Source organism: Hypanus sabinus, chromosome 7 (assembly GCF_030144855.1).
Source record: "Hypanus sabinus isolate sHypSab1 chromosome 7, sHypSab1.hap1, whole genome shotgun sequence".
NCBI classification, from domain to species: Eukaryota; Metazoa; Chordata; class Chondrichthyes; order Myliobatiformes; family Dasyatidae; genus Hypanus; species Hypanus sabinus.
The window spans coordinates 9,849,045-9,875,743 of record NC_082712.1 but is presented as its reverse complement, the minus strand read 5'-3'; the positions used below and the strand labels follow the sequence as shown (position 1 = coordinate 9,875,743).

At 44.5% G+C, this 26,699-nt stretch overlaps 1 protein-coding gene and 1 long non-coding RNA gene across 15 annotated transcripts in view; one reads left to right on the top strand and one right to left on the bottom strand.

Annotated features, from left to right (window-relative positions):
• Positions 1-9,760, bottom strand: part of slc5a6a (solute carrier family 5 member 6a) — a 108,598-nt gene extending 98,838 nt beyond the window's left edge. For 13 of the 14 annotated variants that reach the window (XR_009513012.1, XR_009513011.1, XR_009513013.1 and 10 more), the window contains exons 1-3: positions 9,627-9,760; positions 3,210-3,945; positions 451-516 (exon numbers count right to left, since the gene is read on the bottom strand). Coding sequence is in view for 7 of the 14 variants with exons in the window: in XM_059974184.1 (XP_059830167.1) it covers positions 451-516; positions 3,210-3,557 (414 nt within the window). In the remaining 7 variants the exon portion in view is untranslated. The remainder of the gene's footprint in view (positions 1-450; positions 517-3,209; positions 3,946-9,626) is intronic. The other variant, XR_009513010.1, reaches the window with a different exon arrangement.
• Positions 9,761-9,994: 234 nt separating this feature from the next.
• On the top strand, positions 9,995-26,313 carry LOC132396552 (uncharacterized). The gene is made up of 3 exons (XR_009513016.1): positions 9,995-10,041; positions 13,101-16,610; positions 19,140-26,313. It is a non-coding gene; the product is annotated as an uncharacterized LOC132396552 (long non-coding RNA).
• The last annotated feature ends 386 nt before the right edge of the window (positions 26,314-26,699 follow it).

The window sequence follows — 26,699 nt, the reverse complement described above, 5'->3', positions numbered from 1 at the left end:
AGTTTTGCTGTTGATCTGTTGTTACAGGTATAGATCTGCTGGACGTTGTGTGTGTGCTATGATGGCACCGGAACGTGTGATGACACTTGCAGGCTGCCCACAGCACATCCATGGGTTGCGTTGGTAATCATGGTAACAGGCCCGTGGGCCCAATTACACCCATCTGACCAATTAACCTACTAACCCATATGTCTCTGTAATGTGGGTTGTTAACACAAATGACACACTTTACTCTAAGCTTCAATGTACACATGATAAATATACAAATCTGAAGATTCCCCAGTAGAACATAAATTCTGACACTTACTGAAGAACTGCACTGATTGGTTAAAGGGACTGATTTATATTCGAGAGCAGAAAAGCAAGTTAATTTTTTTCTTCATGTATGTTAAAAAGAAAACTTGATCTCAGTTGCATTTAAACCACAAAATATTCAGAAATCAAACTCACCATTTGAAAGATGAAAGTCAGCATCCCGCACAGTCTTGTCGCCTTATTAAACCGCAGTTCCAGGTACTGAAACAAACACAAACCCACTTCAAGCTGCAGGTTAGTTGGCTACAGAACTGTAGAATACAACACAGTCCCCATCTTCTGGCTATAATGTCAGCACAGGTTCAGCAAATCAAAGGGTCATAGGTCCACGTCCCCTTGCGACCTCAGCTGAGGATTCACGGAAACTGAGGAGACACTATTCCCGCTGAGGTCAAATTAAAAGATCCCATGGTAAGATGGAGTGGGGAAGTCCTGCCCAGTACACCAGGTCAATATTATAAACAATTTAATTATCACAAGAAACACTCAAATTGCTGGAGGAACTTTTGGTGGATTGGGAAGTATCAACAGAAAGGTGAAGTGTCCTTGTGAGATCCTTAATCAAAATTTGAAAGAGGGGAGACAGCCAGTATAAAAATGTTGTGGGGGGGGGGGGGGGAAGAAAGAGGTGGAGCAAAACCTGGTGGGTATTAGATGGATGGAGGTGAGGGGTGGGTGACAGGTAAGGGTGCGGAAGGGTGGGAATGATACAAGAAGCTGGGAGGTGTTAGATGGAAATGACAGAGAGCCAAGAGATTCTGCAGATGCTGGAAATCTTGAAGAACACATACAAAATACTGGAGGAACTCAACAGGTCAGGCAGCATCTATAGAGAGGAATAAACAGTTGACATTTTGAGCAGAGACCCTTGAAGGGTTGAAGATGACGTAATGTGATAGGGAGGACATGAGGAGGATGGTGTGGGCAATGGGTAGGATGAGAAGAGAGTGGGCACAAGAGGTGATGAGGTCAGAGAGACAAGGGAAAGAAAAGAGTGAAGACAGATGGGAGTGGTTACTAGAAGTTGCAGGAATCTGCATTCTGTGATTTTTTTTAATCACTGTTGTGCACTAGTTGGATACCACCTTACTGATTATGCATTATACTTCAGGGCATCTAGACTGCAACATGCTTTCTAACCTTCCTTCTATTCTTCAAACTAAACTATAAATTCTCCAGTCAGCATTTAGCTCAAATGTTTTCTCAACAGAATGTGGATTCCTTTAAAAAAATACAGGCGTTTTCTATCAGTACTCATGCACACAGGTACAATGTGCAGTCAAAGCTCAGACAAGTACTGAGCCAATTTTGCTGGACATATAACAGCGAGGGATCAAGTAAATCTGATTATACACGTCCAGACAAAAGGTCTCAACCTGAAATATCGACAGTTAATGTAACCTTCCATATGTAGGTTATCTGTTTCTACTAACCCATCACTAAGAAATCACTATAAAGTTGCAATTATTTACTTGCTTTTGAGTATTGTCCGGTATTCGTATTGTGAGCATGTACGGGGGGGGGCATTACACCATATTTACACCAAAGTATTGCACTACTGGCTGGGAGACGGCAGTTTACCCTAGGCGAACAGGGGTCAACTGGGGGCACGGAGGCTACACACAGGTCCAGAGCTTTGTGTTGTTGAAGATAAAAAAGTTATCTTCTTTGCACAGAAGGCAACTACATGGCTCAACTGGTCTTTGCCATCGTTAACATCCACACTAGCCTCTTAAAACCCTTCAATCCATGCTGATCTTTAATCCTTTCTTCCTGATGAACTCTTCCAGCTTCCCTTGGAAACAAATGTCTACTCAGCTCAACCACTTCTTGTCATGACATGTCCTATGCCTTCATCCTCACTGGAACATGAATTCTAAACCACCGGATATTTGCCAGCTCTATTATCTCACCACAACTCCAAAATGAGGTTAAGTGTCAGAGGCTAAATCTTTTCTATAAAACAAAAAGACCCCATCTATTTTTAAAATGAAAAAGATTCTTTGGCATTCCTGCAAATGGCCAAGTTATCCCTGCAACCTGCCCAATACGCATCCTGCAATTATAACCATAAAAAGATTTGACCATTGACACAAAGTTGTTTTGCAAGAGTATGCTATGTGCAACTTGACCGTTGTCTGTTGTTATAACAGTGATACACTTCAGAAAAGGCTGTTAACCTTGGAATGTGAGAAGGAGATCAGGAAATAAATGTCTTCAATTTCTTTTCCAACAAAACCTTTCATCAAGGATGAACTATACTAGCCTGATTATGGGTCTTGGCTTGAAATTAACTCCTCTCTTTTGATCAGGGGTTCCCAACCTGGGGTGCATGGATGGCTTGGCTGATAGTAGAGATCAATGGCATAGAAAAAGGTGAGAACCCCCTGCTTCAGATGCTGCCTGACCTGCCAAGTTCCTTCAGCATTCTGTGCGTGTTTTCTGGATTTCCAGCATCTGCAGAAGTTGTGCGTATAATGCGATTTGCCATTAACACGTATTACGAATTTGCTGTGGTATGTTGGTGCAATAAGCAACACAAAAATTCAACAATTATAATAAATAATTATATAAAATATAAACTCAGAAGCCAAAGTACAGATATGGAATAAAATGTGCATAAATATCAACATGCATTTACAACGTAAACAGCATTATAAAAACTGATTTAAAGTGTTTACAGTGACAAGGCTAACTAGAATGGCTGATCAGAAACTTTTAAGATGGCATGAACTTTTTTGTATTAATAATCCTCTACAGTGCTTTCTAGAAGCATGCTTTTGGAAAAAGCAGTTTGCAGCGTGGGTAGTGTCATTCAAAATGACTCGGAACTCCCTGTATAAAACTTTCAATTCAAGATTCAAGACTGTTTTATCTCTTTCTGGTTTGCTTACCTCATAAGTGCTGGTGAGGCCAAGCCGGTAAAACACCGGGAGAAAGACGTGAGCTGGGATGAGGAGTCCGAGGAAGTAGGAACACCCGAGGAACCAGTACTGAGTGCCGTTGGTGTAGATCTCAGCCGGAACGCCCAGGATGGCCACGGCTGACTGGAAGGTGGCAAGGAGGGACAGGGCCACCGGCACAAAGGTCATGCTGCGCCCAGCCAGCAGAAACTCCTGGGTGGTCCTCTGCCGCCCGCCACTTAGTGCGTAGAAAAGTCCGATGACTGAGGAGAAGATGAGAAGCAGGGCAAAGATGATGTAGTCCGCCATAGAGAAGCGCATCAGTGCTTTGGGGGGCATTTTCTCTCTAGTGAAGCTGTCCTCCTGCCACACAGAGTCCTTGCGATCCCTCCAGGGGAAGTGGCACTGGAATTATGGATCTTGGGAGAGGGGAGATTGTAGGCTTAGCACATCACTGTGAACTCCATGTCTTTCCAGCCGAGGATATAAAATTATTACCTACAACAAAACCCAGTCTCTGGCATGAAGCGCAGCAGTCATGATTGAACTCCTGTGCAGCGTCGTCTGTCAATCCTGCCTCCAACAGGCTGCCAGCACGCACTGAAACAAAGCCACACAGCAATGGATCAGAGTTCACCAGGCCTTAACCAATAATATCCCCAGCTGAGGAAAAATACTGTGTCCAAGGCTGTTTAAAAGATAAACACTTGGAAGCCATCCATCCAACCTAAAGATTGACAGAGAGAGAGAAAGAGAACTCATTTAACCTGCAACAGAGAAAATAATGATCTTTTTACAACCTAATGTTGAATAGAGTGGTAACAGTCTGAAATGTACACTGCGAATTTCAATTGAAAATCTTCAGCTCGTAGTTCTAGAAAATGAACAAATACTGTCTATGATAAATTCTCTTTAACACTAATTGCTTTCCTGAGCGCACTTCACTCTCCTTCAGCCAGCAGGTGTCACTAAGTGAAGGAAGATTTAAGCCCACGCTCAACAGAGTCAAAAGGTTTCAGACACGTACACACTCTTACAGACAATGCAGCCATTGTCTAAACACAGAAAACCAACAGCACAATACAGGCCCTTCAGCCCACAAAGCTGTGCTGAGCATGACCCTACCTAACAACCTAGGCTTTACCCAAAGCCCTCTATTTTTCTAAGCTCCATGTACCTATCCAAGAGTCTCTTAAAAGACCCTATCGTTTCCGCCTCCACCACCGTCACCAGCAGCCCGTTTCATGCACTCACCACTCTGCTTAAAAAACTTACCCCTGACATCTGCTTTGTACCTATTTCCAAGCACCTTAAAACTACGCCCTCTCATGCTAGCCATTTCAGCCCTGGGGAAAAGCCCCTGACTATCCGCAGGATCAATACCTCTCATCATCTTGTACACCTCTATCAGGTCACCTCTCATCCTCCATCACTCCAAGGAGAAAAGGACGAGTTCACTCAACCTATTCTCATAAGGCATGCTCCCCAATCTAGGCAACATCCTTGTAAATCTCCTTTGCACCATTTTTATGGCTTCCACATCCTTCCTGTAGTGAGGCAACCAGAACTGAGCACAGTACTCCAAGTGGGATCTGACCAGGGTCCTATAGAAACATAGAAAATAGTTGAAGGAGTAGGCCATTCGCCCCTTCAAGCCTGCACCGCCATTCAGTATGATCATCCAACTCAGAACCCTGTACCTGCTTTCTCTCCATACCCCCTGATCCCTTTAGCCACAAGGGCCATATCTAATTCCCTCTTAAATATAGCCAATGAACTGGCCTGAACTGTTTCCTGTGGCAGAGAATTCCACAGATTCACCACTCTCTGTGTGAAGATGTTTTTCCTCACCTCGGTCCTAAAAGGCTTCCCCTTTATCCTTAAACTGTGACCCCTCATTCTGGACTTCCCCAACTTCGGAAACAATCTTTCTGCATCCAGCCTGTTAATGTATATATACACACACCTACATAGCTGCAACATTACCTCTCGGCTCTTAAGCTCAATCCCACGAATGATGAAGGCCAATGCACCGTATGTGTTCTTAACCAGAGTCAACCTGCAGAGCAGCTTTGAGTGTCCTATGGACTCGGACAATAAGATCCCTCTGATCCTCCACACTGCCAAGAGTCTTACCATTAATACTATATTCTTCCATCATATTTGACCTACCAAGATGAACCACCTCACACTTATCTGGGTTGAACTCCATCTGCCACTCCTCAGACCAGTTTTGCATCCTATCAATGTCCCGCTGTAACCTCTGACAGCCTTCTACACTATCCACATCCCCAACCTTTGTGTCATCAGCAAATTTACTAACCCATCCCTCCACTTCCCCACTCAGGTCATTTATAAAAATCACAAAGAGGAGGGGTCCCAGAACAGATCCCTGAGGCACACCACTGGTCACCGGCTTCCATGCAGAATATGACCCGTCTACAACCAAGATCAATGAAAATGAATTTCCCATGACCTTGTTGACTGCTGAACTGTGATACATTTGGAAGGATAAACAAGGGCCCTGGACGCCCTAGGAATGCCAAGGACCTATCTTGAAGAGTAGAGGATTGTCTGTCACCAGAACAGCATTCAACCAGTATCAGTGAAATTGCTGCTAAAAATATCAGTGACATCCCTGACATCTCAAAACATTAAGCTTCTGTCACACTCCATGGTCTGCCCTCTGTGAAACTGAGGTTATCCAAAACTACTTCCCAAATCCTACCTCTAGCCCGGTCTTAATCACCCTGACCTACTTGCCAATCTAAACGGACTGTCAATTCGACACAGCCTTAATTTTAAATTAGATGCTGGAAATACAGAGCATCACACCTAAAATGCTGGAGGGTCTCAGCCCCCTTACCCTCTCTTCTCCAGTCCTGCCCATCAGAACCTTTCCTGATTTCTATCCTGCACTATCCTCTATCATATTCCTTCTCAGCCCTTTGCATCTTCCACCTATCCTCTCACAGCTTCTCACTTCATCGACCGCCCAACTGGTCTTGCCCATCACCTGTCAGCTCAAAAACAGATTTAATATCACCAGTGTATGTTCTCCTTCCCCTCCCTCCCCCCACCTTCTTATTCGGGCTTCTGGAAAAACTTCTCTCTACTGGACTTACTGGCAGTTGATTTGTCTGTATGGCTGCTTCAGTTTAACACTACAAAGCATTATGCACAGCACAGACAAATTAAGAAAAAAGGTGCAGGGGGTACTTAGCGGTAAGAACCTGTTGCCCCTGCCTCAATCCTAATGCTGCTAGACCGACTGAGTTCCAGTCAACCGACTGTTGCACCAGTTCCAGCATCTATAGTCTTGTGTAAAGTACTGTACGTGAAAGTGGAAATGAGACCAAGGACAAACTGATCAAGATCTGAACAGCTGGCTGCCATTTAATTCATTTTTAGCCATGTTCCAATTAACAATTTTTGATTAGAGACAGGAGTACTCCAGTACAGAACCAGGCCCTTCAGCCCATCACAGATATTTCCAATACTGGGATAGTCCAGGACCAGAGGGCACAACCTCAGAATAGAAAGATATCCCTTTAGAACAGAGATGAGGAGGAGCTTCTTAAGCCAGAGGGTGGTGAATCTGTGGAATTCATTGCTGTGGAAACAAGTCAGTATATTTAAAGTGGAGTCCATCATCAAAGTCCCCACTATCCAAGCCATGCTCTCTTCTCTGTGCCTCCATCAGGAAGGTAGTACAGAAGCCTCAAGATGCACATCACCAGGCTCAGGAACAGTTATTACCCCTCAACCAACAGCATCCTGAACCAGAGGGGATAACTTCACTTGTCCCATCGTTGTTCCCATAACCAAGGGCTCATTTCTGTCATGTTCTTGATATTTATTGTTTCTTTATTTATTATTATTTGTCTGTTTCTTTTTGTATTTGCACATTTTGCTGTCTTTTCCGCTCTAGTTGCTTATCTATCCTGCTGGGTGCGATCTCTCATTGAATCTATTGTGTTTCTTGTACTTACTGTGAATGCCCTCAAGAAAAGGAATCTCAAGGTTCAGGCTTGATGATAAATTTACTTTGAATATGATTAGCAAGCGCATCAAAGGTTACTGGGAGAAGGCAGGAGGGTTGAGGGGGCTAATAAATCAACCATGATGGAATGGCAGGACAGGCTCAATGGGCCGAATGGCCTGATTCTGTTCCCATGTCATGCGGTGTTACCTAGTCCAGCCTGACCTGATCTTCTGTCTACTCCCATCTACCTGCACCCGATGCATATCCCTTGCTCATTTACAGGCAGCCCCCCAGTTATGAATGAGTTCCATTCCTGAGTCCGTCTTTAAGTCGGATTTGTATGCAAGTCGGAACAAGTACATCCAGTATTATTTAGCGACAGTTAGTCAAACGTTTATCTTAGTATATAGCATATGTTTTAACTTTCTATGCATATAAAACACTTAAGAAATGTATGTATTCCAATAATTAAACCACTGCGTTGTTAGTAATAATTGTAGCTTTCATTGGGGCAGGGCCTTTCATATGCTCCATTAAAATTGTTCTGATCGTTGACCGATTATAGCCTAACACTTTTCCAATGACCGATGGCATTTCACCTCTTTCCAAACACTTTATTTCTTCCACCTTATTTTCAATCACGATCGTGATTATTTTCGTCAACAGAAACACTGTGGATTCAAAGCTGCGACGCCAGGTCCTAATGTCCACTGCACAGACAGGTTAAATAAAGTCTGGGGTTCCGCTGGGTCCTAAAGGCCACCACATTGATACATGTTAAATAAGGGACTTGAGCATCCGCGAATCTTGGTATCCGTGGGGGGGGGGGGGGGGGGGGGTCCCGAAACCAATCCCCCGTGGATAAGGAGGGCCAACTGTACTTTGATAATAACATTTACTTTGAACATGCATTTCCCACTTCAGTTGGCAACTGCACCATCTTGAGTGGAGGTTTCCTCTCAGATTCACCTTAATTACTCTTCCATCCACCTATTCTGCCTCTGTGTTGTGAAAGTCTCCCAGAACCAGTTATTGGCTACCACACAAGTTATTACAATGATGCCACCACAAAGTTCTGGAGGAAGTTAGCCAACTGTCTTACAAAGGGACACCCCCTCTCTTGAGCCAGCTAAGATCTGCAAGAGGAGGAAATGAGTCACTGCAGAGCAATGATTTGCCCAATTACCTCCCTCAGCCCACACTCTCCCATTTTCTTTTGCCCCACCCCTCAGTCTCCCAATAATCTCTTCCCCAGCCACACCTCCACTCCTGTCTGTCACCATCCAGGACATGCCCTTGTCTCATTCCTACCATCAGAGAGGAGGTACAGGAACCTGAAGGCTCACAAGCGATGATTTAGGAACAGCTTCCCTTCCACCTTCAGATTTCTGAATGCACCATGAAGACTACACACTCCCTCACACTGCCTTCCCTTTCTCCTGTCCCTCCAACTTCACTCCACCCTCCTCTCACTTCTCCTTTCCTATTCCTTCCTTTATTTGCACTAGTTTCATAATTTATAGAATTTTACCTCTGCACAGTACTGCTCCCACAAAAACAAATTTCACATCATGTCAGTGATATTTCCCATTCTATCAGTCAACACCCTTCATCTCATCCTTCTCCACCACCACACTCACTTCCTCTATCACCCTCATTCTCTGCCTCCCAGTTCCCTTCTCTACTTACTACTCTGCTCCTACTATCATTGTCCTCCTGCCTCTCCCCTCCCTCCATACTCCCTTCCCTTTCTCCTGATCTTCTGGCTTAACTCCTACCCCTCTTCCCACATCCCCCCTTTCCACTTCTCCCTTCCTAATCTCCTCCCTCACCATTATCTTCCTCTTTCCTCCTCCCACTCTCCCTCCCCTTCCTTCTGCCCTCCAGCTTCACTCCCATCCTCCCTTCCCCATTCCCCCTTACCTCCCTCCTCTTCTCCTCCCTTCCCTCACCCATCCCTCTTCATCATCGTCTTCCCTCCCTCCCCATTCCCATACTCCCTCTTCCCTTTCTCCTTACCCTCCAGCATCACTCCCATCCTCTCTTCTCCATTCCCCTTTCCCCATCACCTCCCTCCTCCTTCCTACCCACTCTCACACACTGCCTTCCCTTTCTCCTGTCCCTCCAGCTTCACTCCACCCTCCTCTCACTTCTCCTTTCCTCGTCCTCCCTTTCCTATCCCCTGACCCGTCCCATCCCTCATCTCCAACCACTTACCTCCCTCTTTACCTTTTCCCTCCATCCCCCGTCCTCAGTTCCCCGATCCCTCCTCACCCCGATCCGCCTCACAGCCCTCTGCTCCCACTTCCCTCCTTCCATCGACTTCTGACCTCGTGTGTCCGCTCCCAGGAAACCGGTAGCCTGAAGGCCATTGCCTTTCAAACCCGATCTCTGGGTGACCATAGAACAGCCCTGCTGCACACCTTGTCCCGACCGTCACTGCCTCCTCGCCGGCGTCTCCACAACCGCAGCTACCACGCCGGCCGGCCAGCCAGCCACCACAACGTGCCTCGCCGCACTGACAAGTACGAGCGGCTAGCCGCTCCCTCAGCCAATCACAAACGGCAGGCGAAGACCTCCCGGCCAATCAACACGGCAAAAAAAAAGCTGGAGGCACGGCCTCTGACCAATCAAACAGCGGAGAGCGACGATACGTCTACCAATCATACGCCGGAAACCGGAAAATAACGCTCAACCAATCGCACGGCGCGATGTTGCACCAGCTAATCAGACTGTCGATTGTATGACAGGATGGGGCGACGTCAGACCAGCAGTCTGACCAATCACGCTGCGACGGATGAGAATGATGAAGCTATTCCGACGGCAGCTGACTCTTGAGTATGTCTAACCTTTGCCATCGACACCCTCCCCCTGTTCTGAAACGTCCCGGAGTACCTGTAGAAAGACATGTCCCTGAGCTGCCCCTCATCATGGCAATGCCAGGACGGGGCTCAACGTGTCACCTTCAAAGTCGCTGCCCCGTACGGGCATGGCCAATCCAGTGTTCCTGGGACTGCAGTGGCCGGGGTTCGGGGTGATTTCCTGTGCCTGCAATAAGTCTTTCATTGCACCCGTACACACGTGTACGTGTCGATATGACAATAAACCCTAGTTTGAATTTATGTCCGGAAGCTGCAACAGATAAATACTGTCCGTAACAAAATAAAAGGAGTCGGAGATTCAGTGACTTTGCCATTCAATATAGATCCTCTAGCAGCTTCCTTTCTCCATAATCACTTGACTCAGTTATCCATCCATTTATCGCAGCCTTGGGGTGGCACGGTAGCATTGTGGTCAGCACAATACTCTTTACTGGAAGCTCCTCTTCCTTTTTTACTTTCTAAGTTTGGTAGTCGAGACTTTAATCCTATTATTAAACATACAGTAAGAATTTGGTTTCAGTTTTGTAGGTCCTTTGATTTTAATAATTTTGTTCTTTCCAGTAAAATTCATCTTAACTTTTTTTAAACCAATTTTCGATCAGACCTATTCAAATTGGAAATCCAAAGGAACAGTAACTTTTTTAGATTTGTTCATGGACAACTGTTTAATGTCTTTTACTCAGTTAGTGGATAAATATGATCTATCTAATGTACACTTTTGTAGATATTTACAAATTAGGAATTTTCTACATAGTTTGCTTCCAGATTTTCCCTCGGCTTATTCGCCCAATATTATTGATACTCCTTTTTAGGTCAAACCATTTCAAAAAGGACTGATAGCTATAATTTATAAATGGCTATTGAATTTCTGTATGTTAGCTAATGATAAAATTAAAGCTGCATGGGAATTGGAGTTTCAGAAGTCTCTTTCAGATAATCAATGGGATAAAAAAAAATTATTTCGTAAATACTTCTTCTATTTGCTCCCGTCATTCCTTGATGCAGTTCAAGGTAGTGCATCAGGCACGTAAATTAGCCCGTATTTTTTCCAATATTAATCCTATTTGTGATAGATGTAATATTCAGGTGGCTACTTTAACACATGTTGTATCAAGTTAGATAATTTTTGGAAAGAAGTCTTTAAAACTTTATCCAAAGTCTTGAATTTGGATTTACAACTGAATCTACTAACAGCAATTTTTGGGATTATACCATCGGAAGCAGGAGATATTCCTGCTTCCGCTCTATGGATGATAGCTTTTACAAGTTTATCGGCTAGGAGAGCCACTTTACTTAAATGGAAGGATTCTAATCCACGTACTGTCTTTTTTTTTTGGCTTTTCTCCATTATGTCCTGTTTAAGTTTGGAGAAAATAAGAAGTTGGACATTGGATAAATCCTTTAAATTTGAGGAAACTTGGCGACCCTTTATTCATTATTTTCATAGGCTCTGACTTATGGCCCTTCCAGTTACCTTTTTGAAGTTTTGGATTTGATCAGAAAGTTTTTTCCTTTTTTCCTGCTTTTACTCTCAAGATGAACTGACCAGTTTTTTTTTCTTTTTCTGTTTTTTTTTTGTGGGGTTTTTAAATGTACATTTCAATTATAAAAGTTTCTTTACCCTTTTTTCTTCTTAAGAGGAGAATCCATTTTTTTTTAATTATATACTATTAGATTAATTCTATGTATGATCGTGATAATTTGTATTTTTCCTTTTATTTGAATTGTTACTGATATAGATTTTTGGACAATTCTCTTGTGTGTGTCTACACACACACACACACACACTTTATTTATTTAACTAATAAAAAGATTGATAAAGAAAGAAAGATAAGTCAACCAGTTAGAGAAGTCAACTTTGCCAGACAACGAATATTTGCTTCTTGGTCATGTTCGCTTAATAAAAGATGAAAACATGAAAAAAAAAAGCACAATACTTTATAGTACCAGTGACTGGGGCCCAATTCCTGCCTCTGACTGTAGGAGCTTGTACATTTTTCCCATGGCCATGTGAGTTTCCTCCAGCTTCCTCCCACAGTCCAAAGACATATGGAGGTTAATTGGCCATTGCAAATTGCCCCGTGATTATGCTCGGGGTAAATTGGGAGTTGTTGGGTGGTACAGCTTGGGGCGTTGGTGGGGGGGGGGGGACTATGCTGCACTCTATCTCAATCAATAAATTTACAGGCTTTCTCCACAGCATTTTGGCATGGTGAATCCTAAAACTTCTGAAATGATGAATTCCTCCTACCCTGATTTCTTCTTGGTCCTGGAGTTAGAAGAGGTACAACCTTAAAAACAGGTTTTTGACCTCAAACATGGGACAATCCCTTTCTGCCCACAGATACTGCTTGATCTGCTAAGTTCCTCCAGCAGATTTGACTTGCAGGTTGAGTCTGTGGTGAGGAAGGTGAATGATTTGTTAACGTTCATCTCTAAAATATAAAATTAAGAATGTAATGCTGAGGCCTCGGGCTGCACATGGAGTAATTGTGAGCAGATGGGCCCCTTGTCTAAGAAAGATGTGCTGACATTGGAGAGGGTCCAAACGAGGTTCACGAGAATGATCCCAAGAATTAAAGGGTTATGGTATGAGGATCGTTTTGGCCTGTACTCACTGGAGTTCAGAGTTATGAGGGGCTCATCAAAACCTATCAAATATTCAAAGGCCTAGATGGCGACGATGTTCCATAGGCAGGGGTAATGGGGAGTCTGTAACCTGGAGCCACAGTCTCAAAATAGAAGTACGTCCCTTTAGAATGAGGAGGATTTTTTTTAACCAGACTGAGGTAAATCGTGAAATTAATTGCCACAGGTGGCTGTGGGGGCCAGTTCATTGGGTATATTTAAAGTGGAGGCTGATAGGTTCTTAATTAGTCAGGTCATCAAAGGATACAGGGAGAAGGCAGGAGAATAGGGTTGAGTGGGATAATAAATCAGCCATGATCAAGTGGAGGGTTCACAAGACTTGGTCCAAAAAGTTCTTCAAGATTTTTTGTCTTTTGTGTCTTTTAGACTCCTGCAACTGAGAAGATGTTTTGGATAGTGAAGATATGTAAAGACATATCTTCTTCAAGGGATAAGGAGAGTGAATTTCACAGGGGACTCTGCTGGTTGCCTTCAGCACAGAAGGGTATGCACCTCACTGAAGAAGCAAGGCTCCAGGAACAGGGAAGCAGAAGCTGTCAAGGCCCAGACCAAGTAAAATTACTGAATCACAAGTCAATCCTGGATACAGAGTGGTGATTGCAAATTAAAGGTAGTGACCAAGCAAAACCTATATGAGAGAGCTGTAAAATGAAATGTGACACCAAGATAGGTGACAGATGATGAAAAGCTTGATCAAACCCCTAGGATGAGGAGGTGCTGTCAGGTGTGGGCAAGTATTTGTCATCTTGATGGCATTCGTGTCTGTGAGGGAGCGATTAGACCATGAGACATAAGAACAGAATTAGCCGAATCAGTCCATTGAATTTGCTCCGCTATTTTATCACGGCTGATTTATTGTCCCTCTCAACTCCATTCTCCTGCCTTCTCCCCATAACCTTTGAACATTTACTAATGAAGAACTTATCAACTTCCACTTCAAATACACCCAATGATTTGGTTTCCACAGCCATCGTTGGCAATGAATTCCACAGTTGCCCCATTCTGTGCCAAGAGAAACTCCTCTCATCTCTGTACTGAAGTGTTTTCTGAGGCTGCGCCCTCCTGTCCTAGACTCTCCCACTATCGGAAACATCCTCTCCACATCCACTCTATCTAGGCCTTCCAAAATTCAATAGCTTGGAATGAGATTCTCACCCTGCCATTCTACTAAACTGCAGTGAGTACAGGCCCAGACACACCAGCTTACAATTAACCCTTTCATTGCCGGGACCATTCTCCTGAAGCTCGTCTGGACCCAGTAAACACTTTTGTAGATGAGCGGCTCAAGACTGCTCACAATACTCCAAATGCAGCCTGACCAATGCCTTATAAAGCCTCAGCATTGCTTTCTTGTTTTTATATTCTACACCTCTTGAAATGAATGCTTGCGTCGAACTGAATTGACTTTGTTTCTTACATCCTTCACGTACATAAGGAGTAAAACTCTTTGCATCTCTGTCCAAATGTGCAATCATAGTAATTTATAATAATAAATAGAACAATCAACGTAATACAGAGTACACTGAAATCAGCGTGAGTTCATCAGTCTGATGGCCTGGTGGAAAAAGCTGTCCTGGAGCCTGTTGGTCCTGACTTTTATGCTGCAGTACTGCTTCCTGGATGGTAGCAGCTGGAATAGTTTGTGGTTGGGGTGACTCGGGTCCCCAATGACCCTGCGGGCCCTTTATACGCACTTGGCTTTGTACATGTCCTGAATCATGGGAAGTTCACAACTACAGATGTGCTGCGCTGTCCTCACCACTCTCTGCAGAGTGCTGCGATTGAGGGAGGTACAGTTCCCGTACCAGGCAGTGATGCGGCCAGTCAGGAAGCTCTCAGTTTTGCCACTGTAGAAAGATCTTAGGATTTCGGGGCTTATACCAAACTTCCTCATCTGTCTGAGATGAAAGAGGTGCTGTTGTGCCTTTTTTACCACACAGCTAGTGTGTACATTATATTTGCCTTCCTCATGACTGACTCACCAGTCAGTGGACCTGCAGCGTCTCCAAAGTCCCTTTGCAACTCTGATTTCTGAACTTTCTCCCCATTTAGAAAATAGTCGATGCCTTTATTGCTTCTACCAAAGTGCATGACCATGGATTTGAGCTGGGGATGGAAAGAGGAATCCTGAGAAACTGGAAAAGCTGCTTGAACTGGGGAAGGATGCAGGCAGGATTTAAAAAAAACTCCTCCTGGGTCAAAGCACATCAAGCGGACGTACAAATATTTTTAATAATGGTGAGGTGTGCCATCCCATGTTCTGCCCTTCAACCCTTTGTGAATGTCGCTTTATTTTTAAACCCCTTTCACATCTCTTGTCACTTTATACAATTTAATTGAAACATTCCCTCAGCCTCCTTTGTTCCAAAGTGATCATAGTTGAAAGTGAAGTCATTACCAAAGTACAAAGTCACCGTGTACAACCCAGAGATTCACTTTCTTGCAGGCATACACAGTAAATCCAAGAGACACAATAGAATCAATGAAAGAGCACAGCCAAGAGCAGAGACAAACAACCCACGTGCAAAGGATAACAAGCTGTGCAAATAAAAAGTAAATAAATATACAATAAATATCAAGAACATGAGATGAAGATTCCTTGAAAACGAGTCCTGAGATTGTGGGAACAGTTCAGAGATGGGTGTGAGCTGCACCAATGTAGCCAGATGTCCAACATGCTGGAGGAACTCAGCAGGTCGGACAGCATCCGTGGAAACGAGCAGTCAACGTTTCGGGCCGAGAGCCTTTGTCCTGACGTTCCTCCAGCGGGTTGTATGTGTTGCTTTGACCACAGCATCTGCAGTGTACTTTATGTTTACCAGTGCAGCCAGACTTGCTTCATGACTAAAGTTTAATGCTGACAAACTCTTTGTCAACGATCAGCCACTGAGTTCCCCAGCTCAGAGGGTTCAGAGGTCAGAGGTCCATGCAGGGAGCAGGCATGATAGGTGGTGACCCCCCCCCCCCCACCCCACCCCCAAAACACCAGATATGTGAGTCGTCCAGTCTGGAGTTCAGGCACTTGTCTTCAGTGAGTCCTTGGATCAATACTTCTAAAACTTTGACCAACTTCTATAGATGTATAGTGGAGAATATATTGAGTAGTTGCCACATGGCCTGGTATGGAAACACCAATACGCTTGAATGGAAAAGCCTACAAAAAATAGTGGATATGACCCAGTCCTTCACTGGGAAAGTCCTTCCCACCATTGAGCACATCTACGTGGAGCGTTGTCACGGGAAAGCAGCATCCACCATCTGAAGCCCCAACCATCTCTTCTTATTGCTGCCATCAGGAGAAAGGTACAGGAGCCTCTGGCCCCACGCCATCAGATTCAGGAACAGTTATTACCCCTCAACCATCAGGCTCCTGAACCAGAAGGGAAGCTTCACTCAACTGCACTCATCCCATCACTGAACTGTTCCCACAGCCTGGACTCACCTTCAATAATTCTTCATCTCATGATTCTCGTTCTCAATATTTATTGCTTATTTATTTATTTTTCTCTTTTGTACTTGCACAGATTGTTATCTTTTGTACGTGGGTTGTTTGTGCGTCCTGTTGTGTGCAGTCTTTCATTTATTCCATTCTGTTCTCTGGATTTATTGTGAATGCCCACAAGAAAACAAATCTGGGTGTTGTTTATGGTGAATTACATGTACTTTGAATGCTTCGATGTACATGAGATAATGAAACTGAGCTTTTACAGTCATGCGTGTGTGTTAAAGAATGAAAGGGTATGCCGAGGAAACCTATCAGGTTCAGACAGGACTGCACAGAGAGAATTTTCCCACTGGAGTATCTGGAATCAGAAGTCACAGCCTTGGGATACTGGGACGGTCATTAAAAAAGAGCACAATACGCCGCAGGAACAGGTACAATCCTTCAGCGATATTCTGAGTTTGTTCATCTAAAAATGCCCAATTAAACAAATTGCTTCTGCCTGCACATGGTCCATTTGCCTCCATTTTCTGTACATTAATTTACCTATCTGTGATCCTCTATCGTATCTACCGCCACCATCACCCCTAGAAGCATGTTCCATGCACCCATCGCTCTCTGTGTAAAATAAATATGTCCTTTAAACTTAGCCCCCTCCCACCTCAAATACATGCCCTATTCTACTCTGGGATAAAGATACCAGCTATCTAATGTCTCTTATAAACTTGTATCTGATCTCCCCTCAACCTCTGCCGCTCCAGAGAAAACAGCTGAAGTTTGTCCAACCTTTCCTGGTAGTTCATGCCCTCTAATCTAGGCAGCATCCTGGTGAACCTCTTCTGTACCCTCTCCAAATCCTCCCTGTAATGAGGTGACCAGAACTGTATGCAATACTCCAGGTGTGACCTAACCAGTGTTCAACATAGCTGCAGCGTAACTTCCTGTCTCTTAAACTCAGTGCCTTGGCCAATAAGCACAAGCATGTAATATGCCTTCTTCACCACCAATCAACCTGAGCAGCCATTTGTAGGCAACAATTGTCTCAGACACAAAACCCCCTTGTACATCAACAATATCAGAAATACCAAAGGAGACTGTGGACATCAAGTCATTAGTGATAGGCATATTGCTTAATGCAAAAAGGATCATGGGAAGTGGGGAGGGACAGGGCCAGGGTCTTGAAGTGGATGATCAGCCATGATTATGTTTGAAGTTGGAACAGCCTTGAAGGGCCAAATGGCCTCCATCTCCTATTTCCTTTCTTCCAACCCAGAGTTACTGAAACTACAGATGTGGCTTCACCAAAAAAAAACCCACAAGCCACAGTTGTAACACTTTCAAAGCAGCATATGGTGTGAATTATTTGAGTGCTGTTTGTGAAACTGAACATTTCAGAATCAGCTTATTTTATAACAAAATATGCTCTCTGGCAGGAACTGGAAGACCAGGAGTTAATCTGTAAAGTAATATAAACATATTATTTACTAAAGATGGAAGATTAGCTTTATTTGTCACAAACATTGAAACACACAGTGAAATGCTCACATTACAATCTTCATTCTCTCTTGCTTCATCGGGCAAAGGTGAGCTGCACCAGGGAAATGAACCGGTTCTGTTTTAGGGGTGTTCATAAGTTCGTTTTGTCCACAGATTTGGAAAATGCACATAAATCACTGAACTCGGTTATTGCACCTCCAAAGTATGGTCATGCATGGCATAACCGAAGCACATAAAACTGATAAGAATCATTACTAAAGTAGAAAGAGAGGAACCTGATTCTGCTGTTTGTGGGAACAAACCCAAGTCTAGGCGGTCCCCAGATTCCATTCCTGTATGTCAGCCAATTTCTGTCCAAGTCAGAGATCAAAGTTCAAGGTAAATTTAATACCAAAGTACAGTGTAGTCTCTCGCTGTGGACATCCCAGCCTGCAAAAACTCATTTCAGTGAGGTAGCACCACCACCCCTGCCCCCTGCAACCACAAATGCCCCAGTCGACCTCCAAGGGTCTATGTATAGGATATTTGATTATGAAAGAACACAACAATTTATTTGATCACATATTGAAACTATTTATACACACACACACATTCCTTGTTGAGTATTTTGTTGGCGGTCTCAATGCTAATAGCTAAATGCTAATGCAAGTAGCTTTTCTATTTCTTTTGCAAACTTTCCTTATACTGTGATGTGGCTTGCTTGCCAGATTTGAGCATTTTGCCTGAAGTCTCAACCTCACAGCAGTCTGTGTCAATGAACTTGTTAATTTTACAAGACACCAGATTCACCAGTGTTTTGTGAGACAGCTGACTTCTGAATTCTGTCTTAATGTGATGCACCATGCTGAATGCCTTTCCACATCACAATTAGAATTTGAGTAGAGTTCTAATTGTACTCAAATCAATACAGTAGCAGCTAGCCAGCTAGTTTAAATAATGTTCGCTATGCTAATGAATGAATGAATGACACCTGTTAAACTCACCTCAACATGTTTTTTACATTTTAACCCAACATGGGCAATAGAAAAGTCACTTTTGCAAACAGTGCAGCGAGCAACACTGTCATTATTTTTGACCCCTATTAGGCGGGGGTACACTTTAGTGTAGTCTGGGGTGAAGTATGTCTTATATTTTCTGTTTTTTTTGGAACTATGCCGTTGGTGCTGCATAACACCAAACTGAACTGATGTACAATCAAAGAGAAAGAGTGGTCGACTGTGCAGACCCGCCCACAGAGAAAACTTATAGGTCTACTTAGTACAAAGAGAGACCAATGAGGATTCATATCTCCCTCTCTCTCTCTCTCTCTCTCTCCCCCCCTCTCTCTCCCTCTCTCTCCCTCCCCCCCCTCTCTCTCTCCCTCTCTCTCCCTCCCCCCTCTCTCCCTCTCTCTCTCTCTCCCTCCCTCCCCCCCTCTCTCTCCCTCCCTCCCCCCCTCTCTCTCCCTCCCTCCCTCTCACTTCCAGGATATTGATATAATTTGCGGGCGTCAGCAAGCCGCTATCAATGTGCAGGAGACTCCCAGAATTTCCGGGAGCAGTGGGATGTCTGCAGCTGTGCACTAACATCACCTTCTCCTCATGGCTATGTGGGCTGCACTGTTGCATCGACAACACCAACAGTGTAAAGGGATGAAGAAATCACTGTCAAACACTATGCCTCATTGTAAGATTCGGAGCAAGAAGGCTGAGAGTGGAATGGCTAAGGATTTCCAGAGCGAAGGCATTTTACTACTCAGGGTAAAAGAGAGGCAAGTGTGCGCAGGCGCGTGACGTCAGCCAGTAGAGCGGGAAAAGTTTGAAAAGAAGACTGTCATATCCAGTGGGCAGCAGAGTGATAAGGCTTTGGCTCAACAGGCTTAGGCTGTAATGAGGCGAGGTAGGTTTACCTGTGTTAATCGTATGTGTGTGAGACCGGTTTTCTGTGCTCGGTGTCAGATGTGGGAAGTCCTGGAGTCTCCCAGATGGCCATATCTGCGCCCAGTATGTCAATCTGCAGCTCCTAAGGGACTGCGTTAGGGAACTGGAGTTGCAGCTCACTGACCTTCGTCTGGTCAGGGAGAGCGAGGAGGTGATAGAAAGGAGTTACAGGCAGGTGGTAACAACGGGACCACGGGAGACAGACAACTGGGTAACAGTCAGGAGGGGGAAGGGGTAGAGTCAGGTACTAGAGAGTATCCCTGTGGCTGTCCCCCTGAACAATAAGTACTCCTGTTTAAGTACTGTTTGGGGGGGTGGGGAGAGACAGCCTACCTGGGGGGAGCAACAGTGGCCGTGCCTCTGGCCCTGTGGCTCAGAAGGGTAGGGAAAGGAAGAGGAAGGCAGCAGTGATAGGGGACTCTATAGTGAGGGGTCAGACAGGTGATTCTGAGGATGCAGGAAAGAAACTTGGATGGTAGTTTGCCTCCCAGGTGCCAGGGTCCGGGATGTTTCAGAACACATCCAAGATATCCTGCAGTGGGAGGGAGAACAGCCAGAGGTCGTGGTACATATTAGTATCAATGACATAGGTAGGAAAAGGAAAGAGGTCCTGAAAAAAGGCTACAGTGAATTAGGAAGGAAGTTGAGAAGCAGGACCGCAAAGATAGTAATCTCGGGATAACAGTGGGTATAGGAATAGAATGAGGTGGAGGATAAATGCGTGGCTGAGAGATTGGAGCAGGGGGCAGAGATTCAGATTTCTGGATCATTGGGACCTCTTTTGGGGCAGGTGTGACCTGTTCAAAAAGGACGGGTTGCACTTGAATCCCAGGGGGACCAATATCCTGGTGGGGAGGTTTGCTAAGGCTACAGGGGAGAGTTTAAAATGAGAATTGTTGGGTGGTGGTAACCGAACAGAAGAGACTGGGGAAGAGGCAGTTGGCTCACAAATAGAGAAAGCTTGTGGACAGGGTGAGAGGGAGGATAAGCAGGTGATCGAGAAGGAGCACACCCAGACCAAAGGCTTGAGATGTGTCTATTTAAACGCAAGGAGTTTTGTGAACAAAGCGGGTGAGCTTATAGCGTGGATCAGTACTTGAAGCAATGATGTGGTGGCCATTACAGAGACTTGGATGGCTCAGGGATAGGAATGGTTACTTCAAGTGCTGGGTTTTAGATTTTTCAGAAAAGATGGAGGGAGGCAAAAGGGGTGGGGTGTGGCACTGGTGATCAGAGATAGTGTCGCGGCTGCAGAAAAGGTGGACGTCATGGAGGGATCATTTACGGTGTCTCTGTGGTTGGAGGTTAGGAACAAGAAGGGGTCAATAATTTTACTGGGTGTTTTTTATAGGCTGCTCAATAATAACAGGGATATCGAAGAGCAGATAGGGAAACAGATCCTGGAAAGGTATAATAATAACAGAGTTGTCGTGATGGGAGATTTTAATTTCCCAAACATCGATTGGCATCTCTCTAGAGCAAGGGGTTTAGATGGGGTGGAGTTTGTTAGGTGTGTTCAGGAAGGATTTGGACACAATATGTAGATAAGCCTACAAGAGGAGAGGCTGTACTTGATTTGGTATTGGGAAATGAACCTGGACAGGTGTCAGATCTCTCAGTGGGAGAGCATTTTGATCATAATTCTATCTCCTTTACAATAGCATTGGAGAGAGAGAGGAGCAGACAAGTTAGAAAAGCGTTTAATTGGAGTAAGGGGAATTATGAGGCTATCAGGCAGGAAATTGGAAGCTTAAACTGGGAACAGATGTTCTCAGGGAAAAGTACAGAAGAAATGTGGCAAATGTTCAGGGGATCTTTGTGTGGAGCTCTGCACAGATATGTTCCAATGAGACAGGGAAGTTATGGTAGGGTACAGAAACCATGGTGTACAAAGGCTATAATAAGTCTAGTCAAGAAGAAAAGAAAAGCTTACAAAAGGTTCAGAGAGCTAGGTAATGTTAGAGATCTAGAAGATTATAAGGCTACCAGGAAGGAGCTTAAGAAGGAAATTAGGAGAGCCAGAAGGGGCCATGAGAAGGCCTTGGTGAGCAGGATTAAGGAAAACCCCAAGACATTCTACAAGTATGTGAAGAGCAAGCAGATAAGACGTGAAAGAATAGGACCTATCAAGTGTGACAGTGGGAAAGTGTGTATGGAACTGGAGGAAATAGAGGTACTTAATGAATACTTCAGTATTCACTATGGAGAAGGAACTTGGTGATTGTAGTGATGACTTGCAGCAGACTGAAAAGCTTGAGCATGTAGATATTAAGAAAGAGGAAGTGCTGGAGCTTTTGGAAAGCATCAAGTTGGATAAGTCACTGGGACCAGATGAGATGTACCCCAAGCTACTGTGGGAGGTGAGGGAGGAGATTGCTGAGCCTTTGGCAATGAGTTTTGAGTCATTAATGGGGACGGGTGAGGTTCCGGAGGATTGGAGGGTTGCAGATGTTGTTCCTTTATTCAAAAAAGGGAGTAGAGATAGCCCAGGAAATTATAGACCAGTGAGTCTTACTTCAGTGGTTGGTAAGTTAATGGAGAAGATCCTGAGAGGCAGGATACAAGAACATTTGGAGAGGTATAATATGATAAAGAGTAGTCAGCTTGGCTTTTCAAGGGCAGGTTGTGTCTTAAGAGCCTGATTGAATTTTTTGAGGATGTGACTAAACACATTGATGTAGTTTATATGGATTTCAGCAAGGCATTTGATAAGGTTCCCCATGCAAGGCTTATTGAGAAAGTTATGAGGTATGGGATCCAAGGAGACATTGCTTTGTGGACACTGGCTTGCCCACAGAAGGCAAAGAGTGGATGTAGACAGATCATATTCTGCATGGAGGTCAGTCACCAGTGGAGTGCCTCAGGGATCTGTTCTGGGGCCCTAATTCTTTGATTTTTATAAATGACCTGGATGAGGAAGTGGAGGGATGGGTTAGTAGATTTGCTGATGACACAAATGTTGGGGGCGTTGTGGATAGTGTGGAGGGCTGTCAGAGGTTACAGCGGGTTATTGATGGGATGTAAAACTAGGCTGAGAAGTGGCAGATGGAGTTCAACCCAGTTAAGTGTGAAGTGGTTCATTTTGGAAGGTCAAATATGATGGCAGAATATAGTATTAATGGTAAGACTCTTGGCTGTGTGGAGGATCAGAGGGATCTTGGAGTCCAAGTCCATAGGACGCTCAAAGCAGCTGTGCAGGTTGACTCTGTGGTTAAGAAGGCATACGGTGTATTGGCCTTCATCAATCATGGAATTGAATTTAGGAGCCGAGAGGTAATGTTGCATCTATATAGGACCCTGGTCAGACGCCACTTGGTGAACTGCGCTCAGTTCTGGCTGCCTCACTACAGGAAGGATTTGGAAGCCATAGAAATGGTGCAGAAGAGATTTAGAAGGATGTTGCCTAGATTGGGGAGCATGCCTTATGAAAACAGGTTGAGCGAACTCAGCCTTTTCTCCTTGGAGCGACGGATGATGCATTGATCATGCGGATAGTCAGAGGCTTTTTCACAGGTCTGAAATGGTTGCCACAAGAGGACATAATTTTAAGGTGCTGGGTAGTAGGTACAGAGGAGATGTCAGGGGTAAGTTTTTTTATGTAGAGAGTGGCGAGTGTGTGGAATGGGCTGCCAGCAACAGTGGTGGAGGTGAATATGACAGGGTCTTCTAAGAGGCTTTTGGATAGATACATGTTGCTTAGAAAAATAGAGGGCTATGGGTAAGCCTAGTAATTTCTAAGGTAGTGACATGTTTGGCACAACTTTGTGGGCGAAGGCCCTGTATTGTGCTGTAGGTTTTCTGTTTCTACGTAAAATGGGTTTGCCTTGCCAACGAGTTAGAGGATGTGGGTTTTGAAAGAATCTACAGTTATGAAGCAGTAGGAACATATGGAATTTTAACTTCCCTAATATTGACTTGGCCCACCCATAGAGCAAAGGGTTTAAACAGGATGGAGTTTGTTAAGTGTGTCCAAAACAGATTCTTACCACCAGGCAAATGCCAGCCAGCTTCTTCCCTGCTGTTGTAAGACTATTAAATGCTTTGCTAGTACAAGACCATTGGTTATATAGGATCAGAATTAGGCCATTTGATCCATCAAGACTGCTCTGCCATATCATCATGGCTGATCCATTTCCCTCTCAGCCCCAATCTCCTGCCTTTTCCCCGAATCCCTTCATATCCTGACCAATCAAGAATCTATCAACCTCTGTCTTAAACATACATAAAGACTTGGCTTCCACAGCGGCCTGTAGCAAAGAATTCTACAAATTCATCATCTTCTGAGTAAAGATATTCCTCCTTATCTATTTGCCAATATATTTTTAGGCTGTGTCCCCTGTAACTGTGAGAGGGGAGAGAGCTCCCTGTGACTGTGAGGGTTTCCCCTAGATAGTGTTTCCTTCGAATCCCAGCCGTGTGTGGCATGGCCCAGGCCCAAGAGTAAAAACGAAATGATGTTCAGCTTACTGAAGGGCCAACTCAGATTTAAAAAATTAAGGTGTCAAAGCTGATGGTGGACGACATACCCACCACAGCCCATCCGTCTGCCTCTCCTCTCACTACTCCCGTTGGGTGCAAGGTGCAGGAGTTCTGACCAGCTGCGCTCGCATCAGCGCTGAATTGGCTTCGTGGCCGTGGACTCGCTTGCGACGTTTACGATTGAGTGCATTTACGTGGAGCTCTGCCACAGGAAAGCAGCATCCATCATCAAAAATCCCCACCATCCACGCCACCATCAGTCAGGAAGTACTGAGGTCAGCAGGAGTTACTACCTTACAACTCTCAGGCTTTGAATCGGTATAGGTAACTTTCCTCACCACTGCTCTGAACTGATTCCACAACTGATATACTCACTTTCAAGGTCTCTGTAATTCATGTTCTCAGTATTAATTACTTATTTATTTTTTATTTCAACAATTTATCTTTTGCAAATTGGTTGTTTGTCAGTCTTTATGAATTGTTTTCATAAATTATATAGTATTTATTTATTTTCCTGTAAATGCCTGCATGAAAATTAATCTCAAGGTAGTATACACTCAGTGGCCACTTGATGAGGTAGAGGAGTGTACCTAATAAAGTGACTATAGGAATGAAACCTGCTATGGTCTTCTGCTGTTGTCGACCATCCATTTCAAAGTTCAACATTTGCGCATTCAGAGATGCTCTTCTGCACATCACTGTTGTAACTTGTGATTATTTGAATTAATGTTCCTTTCCTGTCAGCTTGAACCAGTCTGGCCATTCTCCTCTGGCCTCTCTCATTAACAAGGCGTTTTCACCTGAACTGCCACAGAGCTGCTGCTCAATGTATGTTTTTAGTTTCTCACACCTTTCTCTGTAAGCTCCAGAGATGGTTGTGCTTGAAAATCCCAGGAGATCTACAGTTTCTGAGATACTTAAACCACTCCATCTGGCACCAGTAGTCATTTCACGGACGAAGTCACTTATTTCTTCCCCGTTCTCAGGTTTGGTCTGAACAACTGAACCTCTTGACCATGTCTGCATGCTTTTATGCATTGAGCTGCTGCCATCTGACTGGATGATTAAATGTTTGTATTAATGAGCAGGTGTACCTGTTAAAGTGGCCCCTGCTTGTAGTGTGGCACTTTGATAACAAATTTACTGTGACTTTTACTTTTGGCTTTGAAAATGCTGGACATGTGAAACGAGCCGAGATTGCAGACTGCAGCATTAACTATTTCAGCTATGTAAGAGTCTGTGACTTGGACACTGGCACCCTGAATGAAGCCAAAGCCACAGGTTGCCTCTTTTCAGAGAATTTGCGTGTATGTGGTTATGAGCTGGAGGCCATATTTAGCACCCAGTCCGCAGAAACAGGATGTATTCGTGCACAGGATCCTTGCAGAGTTCTGCTAGGGGAACACAGTACCCTACTGACCCTGGCCTGTGCATTTTGCAGCTCATGTTCTGTGGATTACATAGAAAACCTACAGCACAATACAGGCCCTTCGGCCCACAAAGTTGTGCCGAACATATCCCTACCTTAGAAATGACTAGGCTTACCTATAGCCCTCTATTTTACTAAGCTCCTTGTACCTATCTAAAAGTCTCTTAAAAGACCCTATCGTATCCACCTCCACCACCGTTGCTGGCAGCCCATTCCATGCACGCACCACTGTCTGAGTAAAAAACTTACCCCTGACACCTTCTCTGTACCTACTCCCTAACACTGTAAACTTGTGTCCTCTTGTGGCAGCCATTTCAGCCCTGGGAAAAAGCCTCTGACTATCCACACAATCAATGCTTCTCATTATCTTGTACACCTCTATCAGGTCACCTCTCATCCTCCATCACTCCAAGGACAAAAGGCCAAGTTCACTCAACCTATTCTCATAAGGCATGCTCCCCAATCCAGGTAACATCTTTGTAAATCTCCCCTGCACCCTTTCTATGGCTTCCACATCCTTCCTGTAGAGAGGCGACCAGAACTGAGCACAGTACTCCAAGTAAGGTCTGACCATGGTCCTATAGAGCTGCAACGTTACCTCTCGGCTCCCAAATTCAATTCCACGATTAATGAAGGCCGATACACCATATGCCTTCTTAACCACAGAGTCAACCTGCAAAGTTGCTTTGAGCGTCCTATGGACTCGGACCCCAAGATCCCTCTGATCCTCCACACTGCTAAGAGTCTTACCATTAATACTATATTCTGCCATCATATTTGACCTACCAAAATGAACCACTTCACACTAATCTGGGTTGAACTCCATCTGTCACTTCTCAGCCCAGTTTTGCATCCTATCAATAACCCTCTGTAACCTCTGACAGCCCTCCACACTATCCACAACACCCCCAACCTTTGTGTCATCAGCAAACTTACTAACCCATCCCTCCACTTCCTCAGCCAGGTCATTTATAAAAATCATGAAGAGTAAGGGTCCCAGAACAGATCCCTGTGGAACATCACTGGCCACTGTCCTCCCTGCAGAATATGAACCATCTACAACCACCCTTTGCCTTCTGTGGGTAAGCCAATTCTGGATCCACAAAGCAAGGTCTCCTTGGATCCCATTCCTCATTACTTTCTGAATGAGCCTCGCATGGGGAACCTTACCAAACGCCTTACTGAAATCCATGTACACC